Source organism: Schistocerca cancellata, chromosome 3 (assembly GCF_023864275.1).
Source record: "Schistocerca cancellata isolate TAMUIC-IGC-003103 chromosome 3, iqSchCanc2.1, whole genome shotgun sequence".
In the NCBI taxonomy this organism is placed as follows: domain Eukaryota; kingdom Metazoa; phylum Arthropoda; class Insecta; order Orthoptera; family Acrididae; genus Schistocerca; species Schistocerca cancellata.
In genome coordinates, this window is record NC_064628.1 from 690,593,027 (window position 1) to 690,616,424 (window position 23,398).

At 37.2% G+C, this 23,398-nt stretch overlaps 1 protein-coding gene across 2 annotated transcripts in view; it reads left to right on the forward strand.

The window, feature by feature from the left end:
* Positions 1 to 23,398, forward strand: part of LOC126175676 (serine-rich adhesin for platelets) — a 140,290-nt gene that overhangs the window by 75,065 nt on the left and 41,827 nt on the right. Inside the window, exons 9-11 of one of the 2 annotated variants that reach the window (XM_049922600.1) lie at positions 6,003 to 6,125; positions 13,517 to 13,606; positions 17,517 to 17,648. In XM_049922600.1, the coding sequence (XP_049778557.1) occupies positions 6,003 to 6,125; positions 13,517 to 13,606; positions 17,517 to 17,648 (345 nt within the window). The remainder of the gene's footprint in view (positions 1 to 6,002; positions 6,126 to 13,516; positions 13,607 to 17,516; positions 17,649 to 23,398) is intronic. The other variant, XM_049922601.1, reaches the window with a different exon arrangement.

The window sequence follows — 23,398 nt, forward strand, 5'->3', positions numbered from 1 at the left end:
TAAGAAGGATGCTCCCTAATATTCATAGAAAAGTGAAAGGCAGTTGTGTTGTGGTTTTTGGAAAATTATATGCAAATCAGTGCAATTGACAGGGTGTATGCACTCCAGGAAATCTGGGCGAAACCCGGTAATCTTTTCATCTGGGATAAAACTGGGAAAAACCCTGGAATTTTTTAAAATTCTGGGAATTTTTCGTAGTTTTACTTTCAAATTAACTTTTTGTGGTTTCACATGGTAAGAACTGATACTCCAATAAAGAATTTTACTTTAGCCCACTACTTCAGAACAGTTTTGATGAACATGGTGTCATAATTGTTCACATTTTCTAACAGGCCATTGGAAAATTTTATGAATAGTGGTTTGAAAAGCATTACTTTCAAAGTAAATTTCCTTTTACACAAGATGAATTGTGTTAACCTTCTGAATGTGTAATGAATTTCTTAAATACAGAGCATTTGACTCTCATTCAAAGCATAACACTTTGAAGACCAGCCACTTAGAAAAATTTAGGGCCCAGAAGGCCAGACATTTACATCATCATTTAAAATTTTATTGGCATATTTGCGTTTGATGTACCTTAAAGGGTAACACAACCAAAAAAGACCAATATTGTATGTGAAAGCTTTGCTTTTCTTGTAACCACACTATATGTGCATTAATTCAAACTATGAACTTTTCCTGTTTGCGTGTTTGCACTACTTAACAGTGATGTTGGTATTGGCTGACTGCATCACTTGTCCAATGCTCTGAGTATCTGCTGTTATTTGCTGGTGAGGTAACATGACGTGAGCTATGATTGGCTGACAAAAGCATATCGCAAACTCGATTTCACTGCTTCGGAAACTAACGTGCTGTGTTTGGTGGAATTTGTATTTATACTTTTGTAACATGAAAATATGCAGCTTTAATGTTGCTGGCTATCAAAGATCTTTCCAAAATGCATTTTGTTTTTGCTGGGTTTTGTTTTCTAAAGTGCCGAGAACTTCTACACTGATGTATAAAACATTTACCATTCAAAGGACTGGTAAGTTTTATAGTTCTGAGGTCAAGTACACTGCCACTTAACACAGACAAAGTGTATTTTCAGCCAAAAAATGTCTAATTTCACCAAAAGAAGTGTATTTTTAACTGGGAAATATGGAATTTTTTTCCCTGTCTGCATATATCCCCTGAATTGAACAAGTTGCTGTCCCTTCAGGTTACTTGTTACTGTACTGAACAGTTCTTTGAATGCTGTGCCATAATTCTGGTGTAGAAAACATGCCAGCTAGTGCTACTGACAATTTACATGCCTCCATTAGTTTCTAGTTAACTGAAAACTTGTTGATGAAAGCTTCTCGGGTCTCCAGCTGGGTGATAGCATTGATATCTCACGACGTTTCGGGAAGTGTCATACTACCCATCTTCTGGCGAAGTGTCGAGATTCATGGAGAGCGGGCTATTTATATGCGTGGTCACGCCCCTCCACTGGACCTCTGGTGGCTGCTGTGGACCAGCGGCATGCACGCGGTGGTGGGGATGGCAGTCGCCCCCAGCGACTGTGTTTGGTTCTCGGTGTAAGCCTTCTGTCTGCGCCCGCACCGGAGGACGTTGACGGGCGAGCTCCCGACGGATTGCCGCTATCGCAGGGTTCCATGCTGCGCTGAGTTGGTATCCCTCATCTCTGTTGACCAGATTGTCGTGAATCCTTATTTCTGTGGATTCTTTGATAACGCTTTCCCAGAAGCCAGATGCTTGGTGCAGTACTTCGTATTTTCGAAGTTGAAGGTGTGTTCTTCATTTATGCTGTGTTCTGTTATGGCTGATTTTTCTGTGTGACCAGTCACACACATCTGATATGTTCTTCGCAGCGTTTAGACATGCAGCACTGTGTTTGCCCAATGTATTGTTTTCCACATTTGCATGGTATGCTGTATACTCCTGGTGTGTTAAGGTTCAGCGCATCTTTAGCAGAACCTAGGAGCTCCCTCATCTTCGGTGGTGGTCGGAGAATGGTTTTGATATTGTATTTACCCAGAAGTCGTGCAATTTTGGCCGAGAGTGGACCCACGTATGGAAGGAACGCGAGTCGTTTGTCTTCTTCTTCTTCATCATCATCTTCTTCTTCTGGGGTTCTCACTGCTTCCTTCTTCCTTTTAAGTGCCCTGTTGATCAGCGTTTCACTGTAGCCATTTTGGTGAAAGACTTCCCTCAGGTGTTGCAGCTCAGATGGTAGGCTCTCTATGTCACAGACGGTATGCACCCTATGTACCAGGGTGGTCAGTACTGTTTGTCTTTGTGCTGGATGATGGCAGCTTGTTGCATGAAGGTATAGGTCTGTGTGTGTCTTCTTCCTATGTACTGCATGGCCTAGTGAACCATCTGCCTTTCTCTTAATTAAAATATCAAGGAAGGGGAGGCATCCATTTTCCTCCATTTCCATTGTAAATTTGATGTTCGGATGGACGCTGTTGAGGTATTCAAGAAACTCATCTAGTGCCTGTTTGCCGTGTCCCCACATGACCAAAGTGTCATCGACATAGTGGGAGAAGTGCGTTGGTTTCTGTCTGGCAGTTTGAAGGGCCACCTCCTCAAAATGTTCCATATACAGGTTTGCAATCGCAGGAGGCAATGGGTGCCCATGGCCACACCGTCGATCTGCTCGAAGAATTCCCCATTGCACTGAAAGTAGGTGGTCGTTAGTGCATGTTCGAAGAGGCTGACTATTTGTGGTTCAAAGTGCTGGGCTAAAAGTGCCAAGGAGTCTTGAAGGGGCACTTTCGTGAAGAGCGACATCACGTCGAAGCTCACGAGTAGGTCCTCCCTGTGTCGTCGCATGTCCCTGAGTATTTTTACGAATTCAGCTGAGTTTCTCACATGGTGGCTGCAGTGTCCCACAAGGGGTCTGAGCAGTGTCACTATGTATTTAGCAAGTTCGTAACTGTGAGAATTGATGGAGTCCACAGTCGGCCTCAGAGGTATCCCTTCCTTATGGATCTTGGGGAGTCCATAGAGACGTGGTATCTCTGGCGCTCTGGGGTGCAGTCGCTTCTTCATTAGCTCAGGTAGGTCTGATTTCTTCAGCAGAGCTATCATCTTTCTGCTCATCGTCGGGGTTGGATACCTCTTCAGCCTCTTGTAGGCCTCATCTTGTAGCAGAAGGTTTATTTTCTGCCGGTACTCGGCAGTACTTAATAGCACTGTAGGGTTCCCTTTGTCCGGTGGTAGGATCGTTATATCAGGGTCAGGAGAGCTGCTCGTTCTTCTGCAGATATGTTATTTTTTAGGTAGTCGAGATCTGTTGATTATTCTGCAAGTTTCCCGTCTGACTTCCTCTGCTTCCTCCTTTGGAAGCCCTCGTATTGCTTCTTCCACGCCGCTGATAATGTCTCGTTTTGGGGTCGTTCTGGGGACGGGGGCAAAATTCAGTCCTTTTTTGAGGACTGGTTTTGTGGCAGTGTCCAGTTCTTTTCCAGTCAAATTAACCATGGCTCTGGTGACATTCATCTCCTTTTTTTGTCATCTGAGTCACGGCTAGTCTGCCAAATTTGCCGATTTGTTTAGATTTAGAGCCCCGTTTTTGTTTCTCACTGTTGGAGTACGTGCTGCAGTCAGCCCATTCCCAAAGATATGCTGGTAATGTCATTGCCAGTTGTAGGTGGCATGTGAGGAGGGTGTGCGATTTCCTATCAAGTCCTTTCCGAGTGAAACAAATTCGCTCCCTTACTAAGGCCATGCCTGCTCTTCTTAATATCCTGTCGGTCTTCTTAGATTTTACTGGATGTCGAATCACCGCAAACCTTGGCAAGATGTTCCCATCTTGACAGTGTTGTAGGAAAGCCAGTGTGCTGAGAAGTTTCACTTTCCTAGTGCATTCTTTCTGCAGCCGTTTGAAGCTGCAGACTATTACTTCCCCCTAGAGGTGTTGTATATGAAAAGGTGTATGGGTCTAAAACTGGTTCAAAGCAAACAGCTTGAGTCTTAACCTCACAAAGACTCATATTCTACAGTTTCAAACAAGTACAAAAGGTCTAGAACCAGAAGTACACATAATGACCATACACTAAATGAAACACAGTGTAAGATTCTTTGAAGTCCATGTGGATAGTAAGCTGAAATGAAGTCAGCACATAGTTTAACTAATCAAGAAGTTCAATTCTCTATGTTTTGCTCTTAAGAGTCTTGCTCATTGTGTTGACTAAAGACAAGGTATTGGCTACTCTTACATGTTTCACTCCCTGCTGTTTTACATTATTTTCTCCTGGTACAGTGTAACTAAAGTAAATAAAGTATTTCTTCAGTAGAAGCAAGCAATAATAATGTTGCACAAAGTAGATAACCACGTAACATGAAGCATTGTCTTCAAGGAAGTGGAATCCTTACACTCACTTCCAGTAATCCACTCCATAATTTTTGTTGCTGGTAATAAATGAAAATCATTTAAGCTGAACTGTTATTTCCACAATCATAATACAAGACAGAAAAGCAATGTTCCTGTAGATGTACTTCGGTGCAAATATATTCAGAAAGCACACATCTACCATAAAGTAAGACTTGGAATCCTTATACTCACTTCTCAGTATATCCATTCCATAATTTTTGTTGCTGATAATAAAAAAACCATTTCAGCTGAATTGTGATTTCCACAATCACAATACAAAATACAAAAATAGTGTTCCTGTAGAAGTACTTTGGTGCAAATATATTCAGAAAGCACCAATATACCATAAAGCAAGACTTTTGGAATCCCAACAAGTTTAAAAGCAACTTAAAGCTTTCCACAAATTATCTGATTATTTAGCTTCAACAATTGAAAATTTCTGTTAAATACTGACAAGTTGCAATGTTCAGTTTCAAAGCTACTTGAGAAGTAGTAGTGTATTGTGAACAGGTCTGTATTGTTACAAATGTAGATAATAATTTTATTTGAAAAACAGCATCACAATGAAGTAAATATTAAGCTTCTGATATCAGATAGACAGGAGCTGTTTGATATTACTGAGAAAGCAGTATCTTTTTCTAAGTAGTATCTTTCCTTCTGATTTTTTAATTGTATTTAGCTGGCATAAGCACAAATAGTATTAAGTTCTATATTGTTAGTTTATTGTTCATACAGTGTATCTGTGTTTTGCTTGACTTTTGTTAATGTAGACTTTTGCTCTTTCCACATCCTGTAGGTTCTCCTTATTGATAGAATCCACACAACATGATGAATGAATGACTAAATGCACACCTTTTGAAAATCATCCCCACTTGTTAAAAAAATATTTGTCTTCTAACTTAATCAAATGCATGGAAAAAATTGTTATTTCCATTCATATTTATTCATTATTGTAAATACAGCAGCTCAGCAATATAAATGAAAATTTATAATCAGGGTATTTCCATTATGTCTCATTTGGTGACATCTCGATTTGGGTTTTCTTTATTTCATCTACATCACATCATGTAAATGATAGTATAGGTTTTGTGCATAAGTCTACAGTACATGATTTTCACCAAGCATTAGATAAGTTTTATTTTGATTAAGAATTTCTGTGCATTCACATTTTTTTACCAAACCCTCATTTGTCTGCAAGTAAGTACACTTTCATGTGATCTTGTTCTTCCATTTAAAGCAGAACACATCATTCAAATGTTCAAGATCTGTTAATTAGTGAGAAGGTTGAAAATCCCAAAACTCTGATCCAGACTGCGCTGTGGGGATGGGATTTTTTCTAAATCACGTCTGAGTCATACATGGGGCTCAATGCCCTGCAGACATGCACCATATTCACATTTGTATATCCTTTCAAATTTATATCATGACAGTAAATTCATTTGGTGAACATTATTGTTATGCATTTTTGTGTATTTAAAATTATTTCTATGACATCCATCCTGAACTTGGCTTCATAAACCTGGGGGTGGGGGGTGGAGTGGATGGGACATCTTGTTCACAGTCTATCCAATGTTTGCAATGATTATAGAGCACTGGCAACAAACTATTGTGAGTATTATTCTACATTGTTCTAATTTTACAGGTCAGGTGTCAGCCACTTTTAAAGAAGAGCACTTCAAGTAGCTCATGTGCCAGTCTGAGTAGTAATATGAGTGCCACCAGCCTGTCTAGTGCTATTAGTGAAGAACTACAGCGGCGATTACAGGTATTATTACTAGAGTGTATATGCAATTCACATTTTAAAAAAAATTACTAATAATCTAGGAATTTCATAAAGAAATGTTGCCTAAACTAAGAACAATGTCAAGGTAAATCATACTAGTCCAGTCTCATAATGGAATAGACAGAGATCAGGAGAGAGGTGGAGGAGTGTGCCTTTCACTCAAATTATAAAAGAATTTCTGTGATTGGTAGTATATTCTTGATGATTTTGAAGGGTATTCATTACTTGAGAGAGTTAAATAAAAATTGTTTGTACACACGTTGTTATGGAAATAGCAGATTATATAGCATAACACACTATTTGAGTGCTAGCTTTACTCTACGAGGATAAGACTTTCGCATATTTACAGACAATGAATGCTTTGTTAAGCCCATCAATGTAAGTGGGAAAAAAAGAGTTAACAAAATATGGTTATGGTGTTATGTATTTTTAGATTTACTGAAGCTTTCAGGAAACAGTGGACTAGATAGGTATGGGTGCTAAGTGTCATTATGTGCTTCACACTAAAATATCAAAAAGGTGAACCTCTAATGAGCTGACATTGCTGTCTTCACAAGTTTCAGAATGTAATAATTACAAAACACATTTTTAGCAGTAAATGTAAAAATTCACCAAATAGTGGAGACACAGAGACAGCAAAAGACACTAAACAAGATTGAAAACTTTGCTAGTTCGAGGATGAATTGTTTTTTGAGATTGCTTTATGGCTGGTTACATTTTACCAGCTGAATGCACTGTGCATTCAGAAGGATTTGTCTGGAAGTTAGCAAAGTTTCCAGTCTTGTTGACTGAAGACCTTTTGTCACTGTTTGACCGGGACATGATGGTGTGGAGCCAGTTATGAAGAAAATAATTTTCAGTCTGATTTATGCGCCTTTCCACAACTCAACTCTTTTACTATTTGATGAGTTGTTACCTTTACTCCTAATTTATCACATGGCAGGGAGGGCACTTGTCTTCTTTTGTTGACCATTCTGTTTTTGATTCAACAGATTGAAACTAACGCCATGTTAATCCTGCAGCCACTATGAATCAAGATAGAAAGGAATTAATGACATTAGTTGCCAGTACATATTGATTTGAATCACTGGGGAAAGACAGATACTGTGTATATAATTAAGGCAAGGATGACCAATGATCACTTCATTGTGGATACACACCACAATTGACCTCTTACAGGAATTGGCAAAATGCTGCATGTAATGAGAATAATAGGCAAGGGGCATGCTAGGGTAGTCTGTGCAGTTGTGATGATCACTGTGTCCAGAGGGCACAGTGGTCAGTGCATCCACCTAGTAAGCAAGAAACAGCAGTTCAAAGCCCAGTCTGCCACAAATTTTCAGCTTCCTTCATTGGTTTTAATCAATACTCAATGGCAGCTAATGCCATTTATTCCATTGTTTAGACTGAATATTGCATTTTCATTTTGTTCACTGCAGCTGCCAAAAGTGTATTCTTGGAATCTGATTGTAAGTTATTCCAACTTCTTACTTGAGAGTTGCAATGGCATGAAAATTTGTGGTGCCTCAATACTGTAGTACCCTATCCATTACCAGAAAAATCAAGCAATTCTTGCACAGCTGTAACTCTAGCATGGCAAAGTGAGTATTCAGCATTGTAACTGTTGATGCAACTTCAGTGCATAAATTTGATCAAGAAACTGAGCAGTAGTATGCACCTGAATTGCAGAGAGACCAATGCGAGTATCCAATATCGTGGCATGCATTTTCTTTGTTATGATGAGACACACTGATAATCACATATCTTATAACTATGAGAAGGGAAGTTGCTGCTCACCATAAAACGGAGATGCTGAGTCGTAGATAGGCTCAACAAAAAGACTCACACAATTATAGCTTTTGTGTGTGTGTATTGCTGATGAAGCCAAAAGCTATGATTGTGAGAGTCTTTTTGTTGTGCCTATCTGCAACTCAGCATCTCTGCAATATGGTGAGTAGCAACTTTCCTTCTCATAACATATACACCTACAGTTAAGAACAAAGACATTTAACACTGCTTGAATTTACCAGCTACTGTTAGAAACTGTGTTAATACAGGTAAGACCATCATTTTCACTAAAAATATTTATATGCTGTAGATATAGTTACCAAAAAGAAACAATTTTAGTGTATTACTGGTAGAAATTTTGGACACAGTTGTTTTGTGGGAGAAATGTATCATGACATTGTTATGGTGCCACCAGAGCAGTGGTGCCACCAGAGCAGTGGATCTGTGGGTTCACCAACTGGCTCACACTAGAATGTAATTTGTGGCAGAGGCATCACAACTTCAGGACTTAAGTAAAACATAGTAAATACCCTCTGCAGTCATTCATAATGTATGATAACATCTGACAAAGACAAGATGCCTTTAACACTGATAGACAGAATTTTTGTCATGTCTTATCGCAGTTATGGGACCTGTGATTGAAAATTAAATCAGTTTTTATCCATCAGACTAAAGTTCTTTGACATACTTTGCTCTGTGTATCATAATTCTTCAAAACATAAGACTTTGGGTATTCTTCTGTGGTTTGGTTTAGTTGTACTGCCGATGTCTTCTCTAAAATTGGTTGAATTACTTACAAGGAATTCTCATGTGTGACCCTTGGTTCAGAAAGAAACTTCCCGGAAATGACAGAGGTTTAGCAACATTGCCGAATAGTCATGCTGCAGTGTGTCAGATTGTGTTGTGTTACATTAGTTGCCACTTGTGACTCTGTATTTAGAGTTATAACAACAATTGTAGTAAGTGACTGTTTGTTATTCCAAGTTCGTGAACAAACTTGGTTTTTATTAATTCAAAAGAAATGCTATGTACCTCTGTAAGCAGAATAAATTATATTTATTACATCTGAGGAGAGTTAGTTTTGAAATAGAAACTTAATTTTGTAGCAAATAAGAGCTACAAAATTAATTTTTGATGTAAGGTTGGTGACCAAGAAAAGAAATGAGACTTCCACATACACTCTTTGATGAGTGTTAAATTTCTGACAGACTAATTAGGAAGATCACATCACATGATCATTGCTATTTCAGTGATTTGGAGAGAACCAATAAATCTCATTACAGACAGTTCTTTCTGTCTGACAGAAATATTTGGAATCATCAACAAAAACAACACAAAACAGTTGTGCAATAACCAAATTCCCCATCTTCTGTAAGACTTCTGTGTGCGCTGTAGTGAAGAATTACTGGTACCAGCACCTCCTGACAACGTGACAGTGAGTGAAGATGAATACAGTGATGAACATGCAAAAGACAGAGGACAACATGTGGACAGTGATATGAACAGTGAATCATGTGCTAAATATTTCATGTGTCAAGTGTAAACTCTGATTCTCCATGCTGTCTCTGAGCTAAAAACGAAGTATAGATATAAATGTTCTCAACAGCTTTGGGATTGTGATTATTAGGTGGAATTAACTGTTAAGTTAAATGTTTAAATAAATTTTGTTTACACATGAGATTTGAAGATCCTGACTTTTTGAATGAGGCATCGGAATGATTGCATCACAACTCAGAAAAATGGAGTTCGCACCTGAGCAGTAAAATGCATCATACATAAATTTTTGTGTCAAGGATACTGTGCAGAATAAAGTGACCACTGCATCATGTAATCAATGCATATCATGACAGGTGTTGACTTACCAGCATCAAACATGATCCGTAGTTCAATTGCGGTGAATCCACTAGATAATTCAGTACTGTGATTCACCCACCATGAGAGCCAATTTGTCTTGGCCCACATCAACTTGAACAAAACTAAATACAGTTATGTGGTGGCTGCAAATAATGAGTAAATGGCTGTGGAAGTACAAGACATCCTAGCTTCACTTCAAAGTACTGAAAAACACACCTCTATCAAACATTCACTTGTAACACACTTGGCCTAGTTGAAGCTAAGCAATTTGAAAAATTACCCCTCATTGCAGAAAACAGTGACTGCATGCTATCTCAACTACTTCATCATCTTTGCATGTTCACAGGCAATGTGTTTGACAGTGATATTCTGCGGAATATTTGGTTGTTGCACTCACCTGCAAATGCAAAGAAAATACTCACAGTTTGTGCTGGTGATCTCAATACTCTCACTCAAACTGTTGGCTGAAAATTCAAGATGTATCCATCAATAGTATGACAACTGCCTCCAGCAAGACAGAAACTTCTCTGAAAGCATAAGTAGCTGAAATGTTGTAAGTAATCTGTGGCTTGACAGACCCTACATGTGTGTCACAATGGCAACATTCTTCCAGCAGAAACAAGTGTTTGTACCCACCAGGGAGAATATTTGTTGGTATCACAAAAAAATTGGAGCTGAAACTCGGCTGTGGTGAGCACCCTGTGACAAGGGAAAAGCCACTGAAACCAGTAGCAATGGTTACTGATTTCAAACCAGACAGCTGTCAACTCTTCATAACAAACACTACTGAGCTGCAATTTCTCATTGATACCAGTTCTGATCTCTCAGTTTACTCTTATTCTCATCTTCTGTGATGGAATATTGATGGCAGTCACCTGTGTACTTAAATGGATCTTCCGTCAAGACTTATGGCTACATCAACTTACACCTAAATTTCAATATTTCACAAGAATTTGTATGGAGATCATTTGCCAATATGCTGTACCCAGCTATTGGATAGGTCCTCTTATCTTTTTACATTCTCCTCCCAAATCTTTGCAATCGATGCCTGCTGGATTATATAATATGTGCCTCTTGCCATGCCAACTGTGTTGCTGGCATCAAAGTGGTTCACCATACAACAGCATGCTTTGCCATTTCCCTGAAATCACCTGTCAATTGCCTAGCCAGCACTGGTAAGACACTCAGTGATACATTACATTGTCATTATGCCAGGACCACCAATTCATGCATGGCCTCATTGTCTGTATCCAAAGAAACTAAAGACTGCAAAGCAAGACTTCTCTTTATGTTAGCACAAGGGATCTATCATCCTTCAAATAGTAGCTGGGCCTCTCCATTCCGTATAATTCCTAAGAAGAACAATAGATGGCACCCTTGTAGTGACTATCGTCAGCTTAACTTCAGAACAACACCTGATTGTTTTCCCATGCCTCAGATGGCATCTTCTCTCCTACCCTCTGTCTGAACTGCAACACTTGACTGTCCGCCACTCCCACCATACTATCCCTCCCCCTCTCTGCTCCAGCCTCCTCCTTACCCCCACCCAGTCACCACTCCCATCATGCACTGGTGCTGCTGTTTCCAGTGTGGTCTCAGCTCTCTGAGACTGAAGACATGTGTGCAAGTTTCGTTTATATGTGTGTGTGTGTGTGTGTGTGTGTGTGTGTGTGTCTACTGCTGACAAAGGCCTTAATGGCTGAAAGCTTTAATTGTGTGAATCTTTTTATTGTGCCTATCACGACTCAGCATCTCCACTATATGGTGAGTAGCAACTTTCCTTCTCTGGTATTGTTACAATCCACCCTGGATTTTCCATAGAATGAACCACTTGTTCCTTTTAGAATAAAAAATGCATATTTTGAACATTATTAAACCTGTCTATACTCACTCTTTCTTTAAACTGATGTTAACATATTGCTACCAGTAAGAGATCCTAAATGCTATTTTGAGAATAAAATTTTCATACTGCAGACAACAGCATGGAATACTTATCATATAGATAAATGTGCCTCTGGATATGCTATAGTTGTGTCAGCAGCTGCAAGTGCAATGCAGCACAGCATACCTCCACCAAAAAAAATTATTTAGTCTCCATAGGAAATAAACAAAAGTCTGATTTTAAAAATAATTTTGCTATATTAGCCACATGTCTTACACAGTAACCTATGAAGGTCATGAGACATGAAATGTCATTAGTTACATTTCTCAATGAAAACTGTATGTATGGGTTACTTCAATACAAAAAATTATAATAATATATCTAAAAAGAAAGATGATGATACTTACCAAACAAAAGCGCTGGCAGGTCGATAGACACACAAACAAACACACAAAATTCTAGCTTTCACAACCAACGGTTGCCTCGTCAGGAAAGAGGGAAGGAGAGTGAAAGATGAAAGGATTTGGGTTTTAAGGGAGAGGGTAAGGAGTCATTCCAAATCCCGGGAGCGGAAAGACTTACCTTAGGGGGAAAAAAGGACAGGTATACACTCGCACACACACACATATCCATCCACATATACACAGACACAAGCAGACAAATGTCTGCTTGTGTCTGTGTATATGTGGATGGATATGTGTGTGTGTGCGAGTGTATACCTGTCCTTTTTTCCCCCTAAGGTAAGTCTTTCCGCTCCCGGGATTTGGAATGACTCCTTATCCTCTCCCTTAAAACCCAAATCCTTTCGTCTTTCACTCTCCTTCCCTCTTTCCTGATGAGGCAACCGTTGGTTGCGAAAGCTAGAATTTTGTGTGTTTGTTTGTGTTTGTTTGTGTGTCTATCGACCTGCCAGCACTTTTGTTTGGTAAGTCTCATCATCTTTCTTTTTAGATATATTTTTTCCACGTGGAATGTGTCCCTCTATTATATTCATATCAAAAATTATAATAACTCTGACAAATAAAGAAAAGATAACTAGTCCATTGTCGGTTAGTGATATGAGACTAGAAGTGCTGAAATTATCTATTTTTAACTGAGCCTTTTCCTCATGAAGTGAACATCTCAAATTTTTTGACTGAACAGTTCCCTCAAAATATTGGTTACTCTGTGAAAGTCATGATCACATGCACCCTGCAGTGGCACAGCTGTATAGCAGGATGGTAGAAACTTAATGCTTTCAGTTGTCAGAATAAGATAGTGTAGGTAATTTATACCTTCAAGTATTGTATCTCTGGCTTCTAGTAGTGAAAATGAAATAAGTCAATAAATTCATTTCTAACCCACAGTAAATATTCATAATTATTTAAATAAGCTCATGCTACATGCTCGTGAATGAATGTTGAAAATATTGATACTGCATCCTTCGTGTGAAAATACTCTGCAATAAGTCCCCACTGATCTGTAGTTGAAATAGATCAATTTCCTGACATGGTGCTGCCAGAATTGACAGTAACTTGGGCTTCTAGTAGAATGATTGAACCTAAATCTCTCTCTTTGTTTTTCTCTCTCACACATGCGTATGCTCGCACACACACACACACCTCTCTGTGTTTTTCTCTCTCACGCATGCGTATGCTCGCACACACACACACACACACACACACACACACACACACAGACACACACAGAAATCCAAACTTTGTGCCAGTTTATTTTATTGCTTTGTGAGTAATAGAAAAAAATCACAGTCAAAACATTGTGTGTAAAGTACTGTTAAATAAGTGAAGTGAATGCTACTCTTTCTTCATTTTAAAAAGACTGGTTCCTAATCATAATCTTTCTTTTACAGCAAAGGAAAGTGGAAGATTTTTGCTCCCAAGAACTCAAAAGAAATAATAAACCATCAATCAGTGTTGAAAAGCGACAACAACATGAACAGGTTAGTGGCTATTTTCTAACATTTTATATGTTTGATAACAATCCAACTGTATGAAACAGTCAAAGTTTATAAACAGCAGGTATAGGAATTTTTGTTAGTTTCTTTGCACATAACTATCAGTTATGAAATTTTTCTGCATCAGTTTGAAGAGGTTGGTTTCCATTTATCATGATAGGTGCAAATTAAGACTGAATTAAAGTAAATACAATCATTTATGATGAAAACAAAACTAACATAAATTAAAATGTACTTTTTTCTTTGAAAACAACCTTGTCATTTCATGTTCCTCCTGTGTTCCTGGAAGGAGGTCCTCCATTATGCTTGTGGCAGAACACAAAACACATTGCAGTAATTGGTCTGTCGTCTCCTTCTCTCTCCTGTTCTCTCTACTCACACAGCATGGACTCTGCACAGACACTTCACTTCTTCAGTATGACTCTGAATCTTGTAATATTTGTGATATAATTCCAGTTATCTGCTGACTATCATGTATTAAAGATTGAATACATGTGTTGTGTTCTTCATTCTGTAGACTGGCTTGATGCAGTTCTCCATGCCACTCAATCTTGTGCGAGCCATTTCATCTCCGAATAACTGCTGCAACCTACTTCTTTCTGAATGTGCTTAATGTATTCATCTCTAGGTCACTCTCTGTGATTTTTATCACCCACACTTCCCACCAGTACTAAATTATTGATCCCTTGATGTCTCAGAATGTGTCCTATCAACCGGTCCCTTCCTTTGGCCACGTTGTGTCACAAATTTGTTGTCTCCCCAATTATGTTCACTACCTCCTCATTAGCTATGTGATAAACTCATCCTACCTTCAGCATTCTTTTTTAGCACCAAATTTCAAAAGCTTCTATTCTCTTTTTGTCTAAACTGTTCATTGTCCATGTTTCACTTCCATACATGGCTACACTCCATTCAAATACTTTCAGAAAGGGCTTCCTGACACTTACATGTATACTTGGTGTTAACAAATTTCTTTTCGGAAATGCTTTATTTACCATTGGCTGTCTACATTTTATATCCTCTCTACTTCAGCCACCTTCAATTATTTTGCTGCCCAAATAACAAAACTCATCTACTACTTAAAGTGACTCCTTTTCCAAACAAATTCTCTTAGCACTTGATTTAATTTGACTGCATTCCATTATCCTTGTTTTTCTTTAATTGATGTTCATTTTATATCTTTCTTTCAAGACACTGTCCATTCTGTTTAATTGCTCTTCCAAGTCCTTGCTGTATCTGATAGAATTACAATGTCATCAGCAAACCTCAAAAGTATTTATTTCTTCTCCCTGAATTTTAATTCCTGCTCCAAATTTTTTGTTTCCTTTACTGCTTGTTCAATATACATATTGAACAACGTTGGGGATAGGCTGCAACCCAGTCTCACTCCCTTGTCAGTCATTGCTTCCCTTTCATGCCACTTGCCCCTTATAACTGCCATCTGGTTTCTGTATGAGTTGTAAGAAGTGTTTGTCTCCCTGTATTTTACCCCTGCTCAGTTCAGAATTTCTAAGAGAGTATTCCAATCAACATTGTCAAGAGCTTTCTCTAAGTCCACAAATGATATAAATGTAGGTTTGCCTTTCTTTAACCCATCTTCTAAGATAGGGTCAGTATTGCCTCGCATGTTCCTGCATTTCTCTGGAATCCAAACTGATCTCCAAGATTTGCTTCTACCAGTTTTCCCATTCTTCTGTAGAGAATTAGTGTTAGTATTTTGCAGTCATGATTTATTAACCATAGAGAATTAGTGTTAGTATTTTGCAGTCATGATTTATTAACCTGATTGTTCAGTAATTTTTACACCTGTCAGCGACTGCTTTGTTTGGAATTGGAACTACAACATTCTTCTTGAAATGTGAGGGTATTTTGCCTGTCTCGTTCATCATACATCTCATGTATGTCAATAACTGACTGATTCTTACAGATCAGATTGTTTTTGGAACAGAACTTAAATTCACACAAAAATTCAGTTAAATTTTGATTGTGCACTGCACATATTTTTGAGAACAGACTAATTTAGTAGTATTTTTCTGATTTATTTGATACCAGAAATATTAAAAGATTTACTTGGGCAGATTTTTGTGAGAGAGTCCTGTATGCATGCTCAGTTCTTTATTTTGTATACATGTCAAGCTGTACAACCTTTATTGGAAGACAGGAGTGAACACAGTGGATAGGGACAAAAATGTAATCTGTAGGAGACTGCTTCATTAGACTGACCCATCATAGCTGATAAGTGGTGCTTTGCAAATGTTGTTTACCTCATTTTGATTACAATGCATATCAGACATTGTGATGTTGCACGCTTATCCCTGTCTGCCCATACAGATATATGCTTTCTGTAATTTCTCTAAATTGGAGGATGGTTCCTGTAAAAGGGCAAAAGCAGTTGGTTTTCCCAATATGAGCTTATGCTCCATTTGTATGATCATAAGATAAATGGGGCATTGAACCCTAATCTTTCTTCCTTTATTTTATATGACTCAGGGTGTCAGACTAGCTTGGTACAGGCAGCTGAATGCAAGCAACTGCCTATGTTTTAATTAATACTTAATCAATTAATATAGCCACATTAAAACATTAATTACATCATGAACATTCATATATTAATTCCACGAGTGACATTTATACGCTAAGTGCAAGAGTATAATACGTACCAGCAAATTATTTTGGCAGCTTTAGATTTTCAAATGTAGCAATAAAGTGAATTTATTAAACCCACAACAAAAGAGTAAACATCAATATGATACAGTAACATTGGCACACTGGATAGAGGTGTTAGTACCTTAGTCTTTTATCTGCGGGCTGCTATTCCTCACAAATGTTAGCTGGTGCAATGCTAGCTAAATAATGGGGTTTCATCAGTAGTAGTGTAGGATGTTGGAATTCTGTGACCATGTAGCATCATCTCATTGAAAGTCACAGACAACATTTTTGAATGTCTGCTTAATGTCTGCACCAGGCACGAGTTTTGAGCTGGTGCTTGCCACAAAATTAATGCCCTCCCTTTCCTCAAAATTGGGTAACTGCTTTAAGTGTTAGCAGGTGGGGCTATATATGCATCCAAACATTTGTTTGTATAAGATGACTGATTGTGAGGCATTGGAAGTGGTCACTTTGTGTATTGCCTAAAAGACTCTTCTCTGGTCTTGTGTATGTTTTTACAATATTAATTGTACCAAAGAAAGATTCAGTCAATAAAACTATAAATTGGGCAGAACTGCTAGTCAGCTCTTACCTTCAGGAGGTGAAATGTGTTGTACTGCTGATGTACACTTATAAAAGTGACAACACTATCCTAGCTTTTAGAACTATTAGTTCCTTCCTTGGGGAGGAGAGGGATGGGTTTGGAAGCTTAAAAAGAAAGTACAGTTCATGCCGCCTCCAGGATGAGAGTCTCAGTGGGCTCTGTGTAACCTACCATATCTTTCTTAACCTTGAAGGTTGTTACAGTGTTGTTGAGTAGTGCACAATACAGATGTTTGAGAAAAATTATTGTGTATCCCATGCTGCTGTAGAATTATTTTTAGCATTAGTCTGAAAATAAATTCTGTACTTTTCTTTATTTTCTCAGTCTCATAATTAACATAAATTATTATATTTTACTAAAATTATAGAAGTTGAATAAGAATATGAAAGAAAAAAATTGTATACTGTTATTTAAATTTATCACTGAAAAAATATAAAATCTATATGTGCAATAAAATGAAATGTATTGTACCTGTATTTTGTAGTATTGTTACCTTGGACCAGGTATGGGGTTTCTTTGAATATATACATAAAAGGTAATCAGTGTATTATAATTTGTCATGTCTGCATAATATTCCTATAAATCTGCAATAGAATATGATCTATAGTATATTTAAACACTGCCCTGTATTTGTCTCTACAGCTTATGGAGGAATTCAAACTAGTACATCAGAAGATGTTTGCAGGCTCTACACAGGGCGTCAATGATACAGATAACAGTGATTCTAAAAAAGAAACAGACAGTAGGGGATACACTGTTGAGGTTTGTATAATGGTAAACTTTCTATTAATACAGTAACTAATTAATGTGTTCTACTTAGCATTGTAGTAGTACTAAGAATCTTCTTTCATTCTGCAAACTCTGGCTACTCTCTGCAATATATATAACAGTCATATTACTCAGTACTATTGGAAATATGAGTTGATTTGAGCAAAAAGCTTCAAATCATGTGAAAAGGTTGTGTAATCTTGTTACAACTCTTCATTGTGCTGCCGTTTCTCTTTTATCACTATATTTTCCTCTTGCTTTCATCAACATTTTCTTCTTGCACGCAGATGAAACTGCAGTAAGCTCCTAAGCAGCCTGTGAGCCTGACTCAGATTTGAAGAAATACTAAAAGAACCCACATGTAATTTCTCAAGACACTTCCAGTCTTTCTTCGAAGACTCTGTCTACTGGTATGGTGTCAGCATTGTTTAAAGGTCCTTTCTCAGATTTTCCCAAATAAATCTCAAATTTTATGAATGTTCAGTCTGGTGTTATCTGTTTCCTTAGACATATGCAGTGGAGAACTATTTTTATGGTAGAGAATGACTCTGTCTTCAGCTGATGTGGGCATCAACAAAGAGCATCATGTGGATAATATGTACCACCTGCCTGGATCCGCTACTATTTTTCTGGTAGAGAATGACTCTGTCTTCAGCTGATGTGGGCACCAACCTGCCTGGATCCGCTACTTGCAAAATTTGCTTTGATAACCTCATATCTGTCATCTAACCTAAACTTAAAGAAGTTTTTAACACATCACGTGCTTCCCTTGTCATTGCACCTGTATTTTTAACTTGGAAACTGCACAAGGACTTCACATTTCTACATTCGGTCCTTTATTTCATTCAGCAGAATTAATCTATGTCCATACAAATCTTATCCAAGGTAGTCTTTTTCTATACTGTTCCAGTATGACCCTGCATATGCAGTCAGGATGGCAATCCTGAAAAACCTAGAATTCTCAGAGAATTATATTTCACCTGGAAAAATCAAGGAAATCTTAGGAATTTTCATGAATTTCACAAAATCTGAGGGAATTCAGCACTTTTACTCGTTTCAGACCCACTGGCTACAACTCTGTACATTAAATTTTACTGTCTCTTAGATAGAACAGAAATATTTTTCCCCAGTGGAAACCTCATGTACACATTTGTGAATGTTCAGTCTTTTTATCATATACAAATGCTGCTAACTGTTGGGCTTCACTATAAAACTATCAACAAGTCAGTGTAGCAGTACACAGCAGCATGTGGCTGCCAGAATATATGTAAGTGGTTGGTGAGCTATATTCCACTGCATAAACAAATATTATTATTGTTATATTGCATGGTAATTTTTGAAAGACCAGTTTATTTATTACAACAATGAATATTTAAAAATTAGTTATTTTATTTCACTAAAAGAAGCATAGTGTACAAAATACATTTTGAAAATGGGTACATATTTTTGCATAAATCTTGCATCTAAAATCATTAAAAAATCATCTAAGGGCATTACACTTTGAAAAAATTTATCTTGCTCCAGAAAAATCAGGTCTGATGGGGCCTGTCTCGTCTGTATTAATCACAAATTTTTTCTCAAAATTTGCGATAAATGCCTTTGCCCGCAGTTGAAACTTCCTTGCAGCTTCTAGCATTTCTAACCATGACATAGATTCCCTGTTATGCTTTAAAGATAAAGTTTTCCAATTGATATTAGCCTGCAGCAGCCAAAGTCCACTGCTGCAAGTTTCTTGTTGTTAACTGGCAAGTAAAATCAAAATTGCATTTCATTACTGTGATTTGTTATTTAAACACGAATGTTGAAGATTGTAAAAATTAAATGTAAAGTTGATAAAAATGTACAATCACTTGATTCTTGCAAGCCCCAATGAAGCAGTCATTGGTCCATGAATCAATTATTGCATATTTATTGATCACTGTTCCTCCAGTTTTTATGTTGTTTTCCACCTCTTTAAATCTTCTTTCGTTTTTAATCTTCAAGATCCTTTTATTTGGTGAGTCTGTAGATTCCATGTGGGGGTATTCTTTTGCCAACCTCACTACTTTTATTTTTGTCTTCAGTAGGATCTATCTGGCTTTTCCCTTCTTTTTGTCTGTCTCATAATCCTCATCATAAAAAAAAATCTTCAACTACATAGAATGCACCTTCTTTATCTACTTAGTTTGATTGAATGAGGTCCTCATTAGTAATAAGTATCTTTTCTCCTAGCATTTCAATGATAGACTGATAAAGTTACTCTCCAACCTGCAGAAACCATTGCTGATGACTCTGTATTAACAAGAACTGCTGCTTGAAGAAGACTGTCACAGTACACAATGCATCTTTTAAGTGAAATTTTGCGACATTATGCATTGAATCTTCATACAATTCACCAACCACACTAATCAAAGAATTGGGAGTCACCTTCATTTTTTAAGTAAAAATGTACATTTTGTCATTTTCAAACAATTAGCACATACAATGTTTGTTGTTGCTGTATTATCAAGCTCTTACCACTATGAAAGTCAGCTGCCGAAAGAAGCCTATCTCTACGCCTGGAGGTGGAAACGTTCAGCTGCAAAATAGTTCTAGGCATCTTGCCCTATTGCATATATAAAGAATTTGACAAATCACAACAGGCATACATTTTCAAGAAAACTTACTGCATTTGGTCATTTACTTGTCGATAGTTCTAAATATAATATTTGTTGTAATAAGTGAAATGATCAAACAGCCAAATAATTTCATAAATTCAATAAAAGTTCATGCAAATACACATATTTTTTCATTATATTATCTTCCAGATCTTATATATATATATGAAATAATATGACCAGTGTTGAAAAAAATATACATTAAAAAATAAAAATCAAAGAAAGAGCAGGACTTGATCCAGAAATCCTCTGAATATGGAGTTCCAATGCTAACCGCTTGACAGCTACTGTGTGCTGATCAGAATGGCGGTTCACTGGTTCATACTCAGCACACAAAACTTCTATTATGATTTTCTCAGGACAGCTTAAGTAGTATGCTTTACTACTTGCACATTGTGTTGTCCTAATAGACTACTAAAGGGGTGCTAAGTTTGAAGTAAATACATGATCTGAACTTTGTGGCCTCCCCTTGTTAGTCCGGCCATCTTAAATGTGACACAGGCAAACATTGTTATCTGAAACATTTGGTTTTAAACAGCCTAAGCTAATATCTGTACATTTATACAACAACAAATACAGGTACATGAGAACTATGTTTAAGCATACTCTCATAGGTGAGAAAGGGCCAAAGAGAACATGCAATACCTTAATTTTTACTTTATCGGTGGCCCTTTTGTATTTTATATTTTGAGGATATTGAACATACGATGAACCTGCATATAATGGATCAGAAGCATAGAGGAACTTTGACTGGAATCTTCACAGAGTCCCATTCCTGAAACTCGGAGAAGTGCTCCAAATGTTTACTAACCACAGATTCCTCATACGATTTGGTCAGTGAAGGACTTCACATTGCCCTACCAATGCACTCCTCCAAAATGTGGCAGCTCTGTGACAGCCTGGCTGTTATTTGGGAGTGCAATGTCACAAAATAAAAGTTGTGTTTCATTTTATGGCAGGATAACATAGTTCCGCAAAGAGTTTACAAATTTCCTGTTTCCCAGCAGACTTGTATGCTGTTATGAATGGGATAGGATCCTTATACCTGACTGAATTTGCAATGCAGACATGTAAGAATTTACTTTAGAATGCATCTCGGATGACTGAGAATAACAGTGTTATTCTGCATAACTGGTCGTCAACTTCATAATTGCTAAAGATATAGATGGGGGAGACCACTACTGCCCAGTTTATTATGCTAGACTTCCATTGCCCATTTGTTTGATGTGGCCAAATTGTCTCAGATGGGCCCTCGTTACTTTTTCTTCCAAGGGTGTCTATGCTCCAACTCCTTCCCTTACTTTTTCATTTATTACCCTATCCTTCATAGTTTTCTGAAACATAGTTTATAAGAACTTCATTTCTAGTTTGTAAGGACTTCATTTTGTTGCTTGCAGTTTGTTGTTGACCTGTTTGGTTGTTTGTCCTTTCCTTTTAACATCTTAAACCTAAATGTGAGACTACATTACAGCTGCTTCTTTAAGCTTGCATGGGTTGCACCCTTTCAGAACCTACCCACTACACCTACCCTGTACCAAAAACTTGTCTGTCTACTCCCACTGACAACAAATGCCAACAAGCAAAATGTCTATACTGATTCCATCCTACATCCTGTAGCTGAATAAGATCCTTAAAACAGTTCAAATATTGAGTATCTGTTGACTGTTCAAGTAACTTAAATCTGGTCTTAAGTTGCATGGAATTGAAAGTCATAGGTGGAACTTAAATAATCAAAGAAGTAAGGATAACTATGTACCAGATAGTTGAAATTTGTCTTGCCAATAGTGTAAGTGCCATAGAAATTTCTCCAAGGGGAGGCAAGATCCCAAAAGTGCCATTTTTTATAACAGATTAGCATGTTTTGATAATGTTAAAAGTAAGCATATTTCATTAGTGTATCCAAACTATATGTTTTGATGGTGTTAATATAAATATGGATGTAGGAAACCTTCTGAAACCACCATATTGATTAGTAAAACATCACTTAACAGCTTAGGATTGAACCAAACTGCTCCTCATCTTCCTTGTTTGGCATGTTTATTTATTTATTTATTATTTGTCCCGTGGATCAAATCAGTACAATGGCTTGTACAACTGATATGGGATAAGTCAATACAAATATACAGTTTACAGGCGTCTAAAATAGTAAACAAGAATACAGAGGAAAGATTATTTTACATTACCTACAAAATTATGTTACTTAAAGTTACAGCTTTACAGAGAATTGTTACATGATGTGACAAAACTGACTTAACAACATTCAGCTTTGATACTTTATCATGCACTAAGACAATTTTGATTCCAAATATTCCTGGATGGTATAAAAGCATTCTTTTATTAAAAGAGATTTCACTGTCTGTTTGAATTTATTTATTTCTTGGATTTCTTGTATAAAAGTTGGAAGATGATTATATAATTTTATTCCCATGCACTTGACACCATCACTGTACAGTTTTGTTGAGTGGGGAAGTATTCTTAGAGAGGTTTTTGATCTTGTGTCATAATCGTGGTAGTCCATATTTTTGCTAATTTTGTTGATACTTTTTTTGGTAAAGAATAATAATTCTAGTATGTATTGGCATGGGAGGGGCAAAATATTTAGTTTCTTAAATAATGGTTTACTAGTGTCTCTTTGTTTTTTGAACATAATTGTTCTGACTACCTTCTTTTGCAGTTTGAATATCTTAATTGATTCAGAATTTTGGCCCCAGAAGATGATTCCATAGTTAAGTACGGAGTGAAAGAGTGCATGGTACATTGTGGTTAGGGTACTTGTGTTAGTGACGTTCCTTATTGATCTAATCATGAAGCATACTTTACTAAGTTTTGTGCTGGTAACGTCAATGTGCCTTTTCCATGTGAGCGTATCAGTAATAGTGACCCCCAAAAATTTTATTTCATTTTCAAGTTTAACATTATTTTTTTCCAGTGATATAGTTGGTAGTAATGGATTTCTGTTTTGGGCAGTGTGAAAGGTTATTCCAATTGTCTTTTTTGCATTAATCAGCAGCCTATTACTTTGAAGCCATAGACTTATTTGATCTGTGGTTCTATCTATATTAGATTGGAGAATTTGTTCGGGCGCAGATATGAGTATAGAGGTGTCGTCAGCAAATAAAA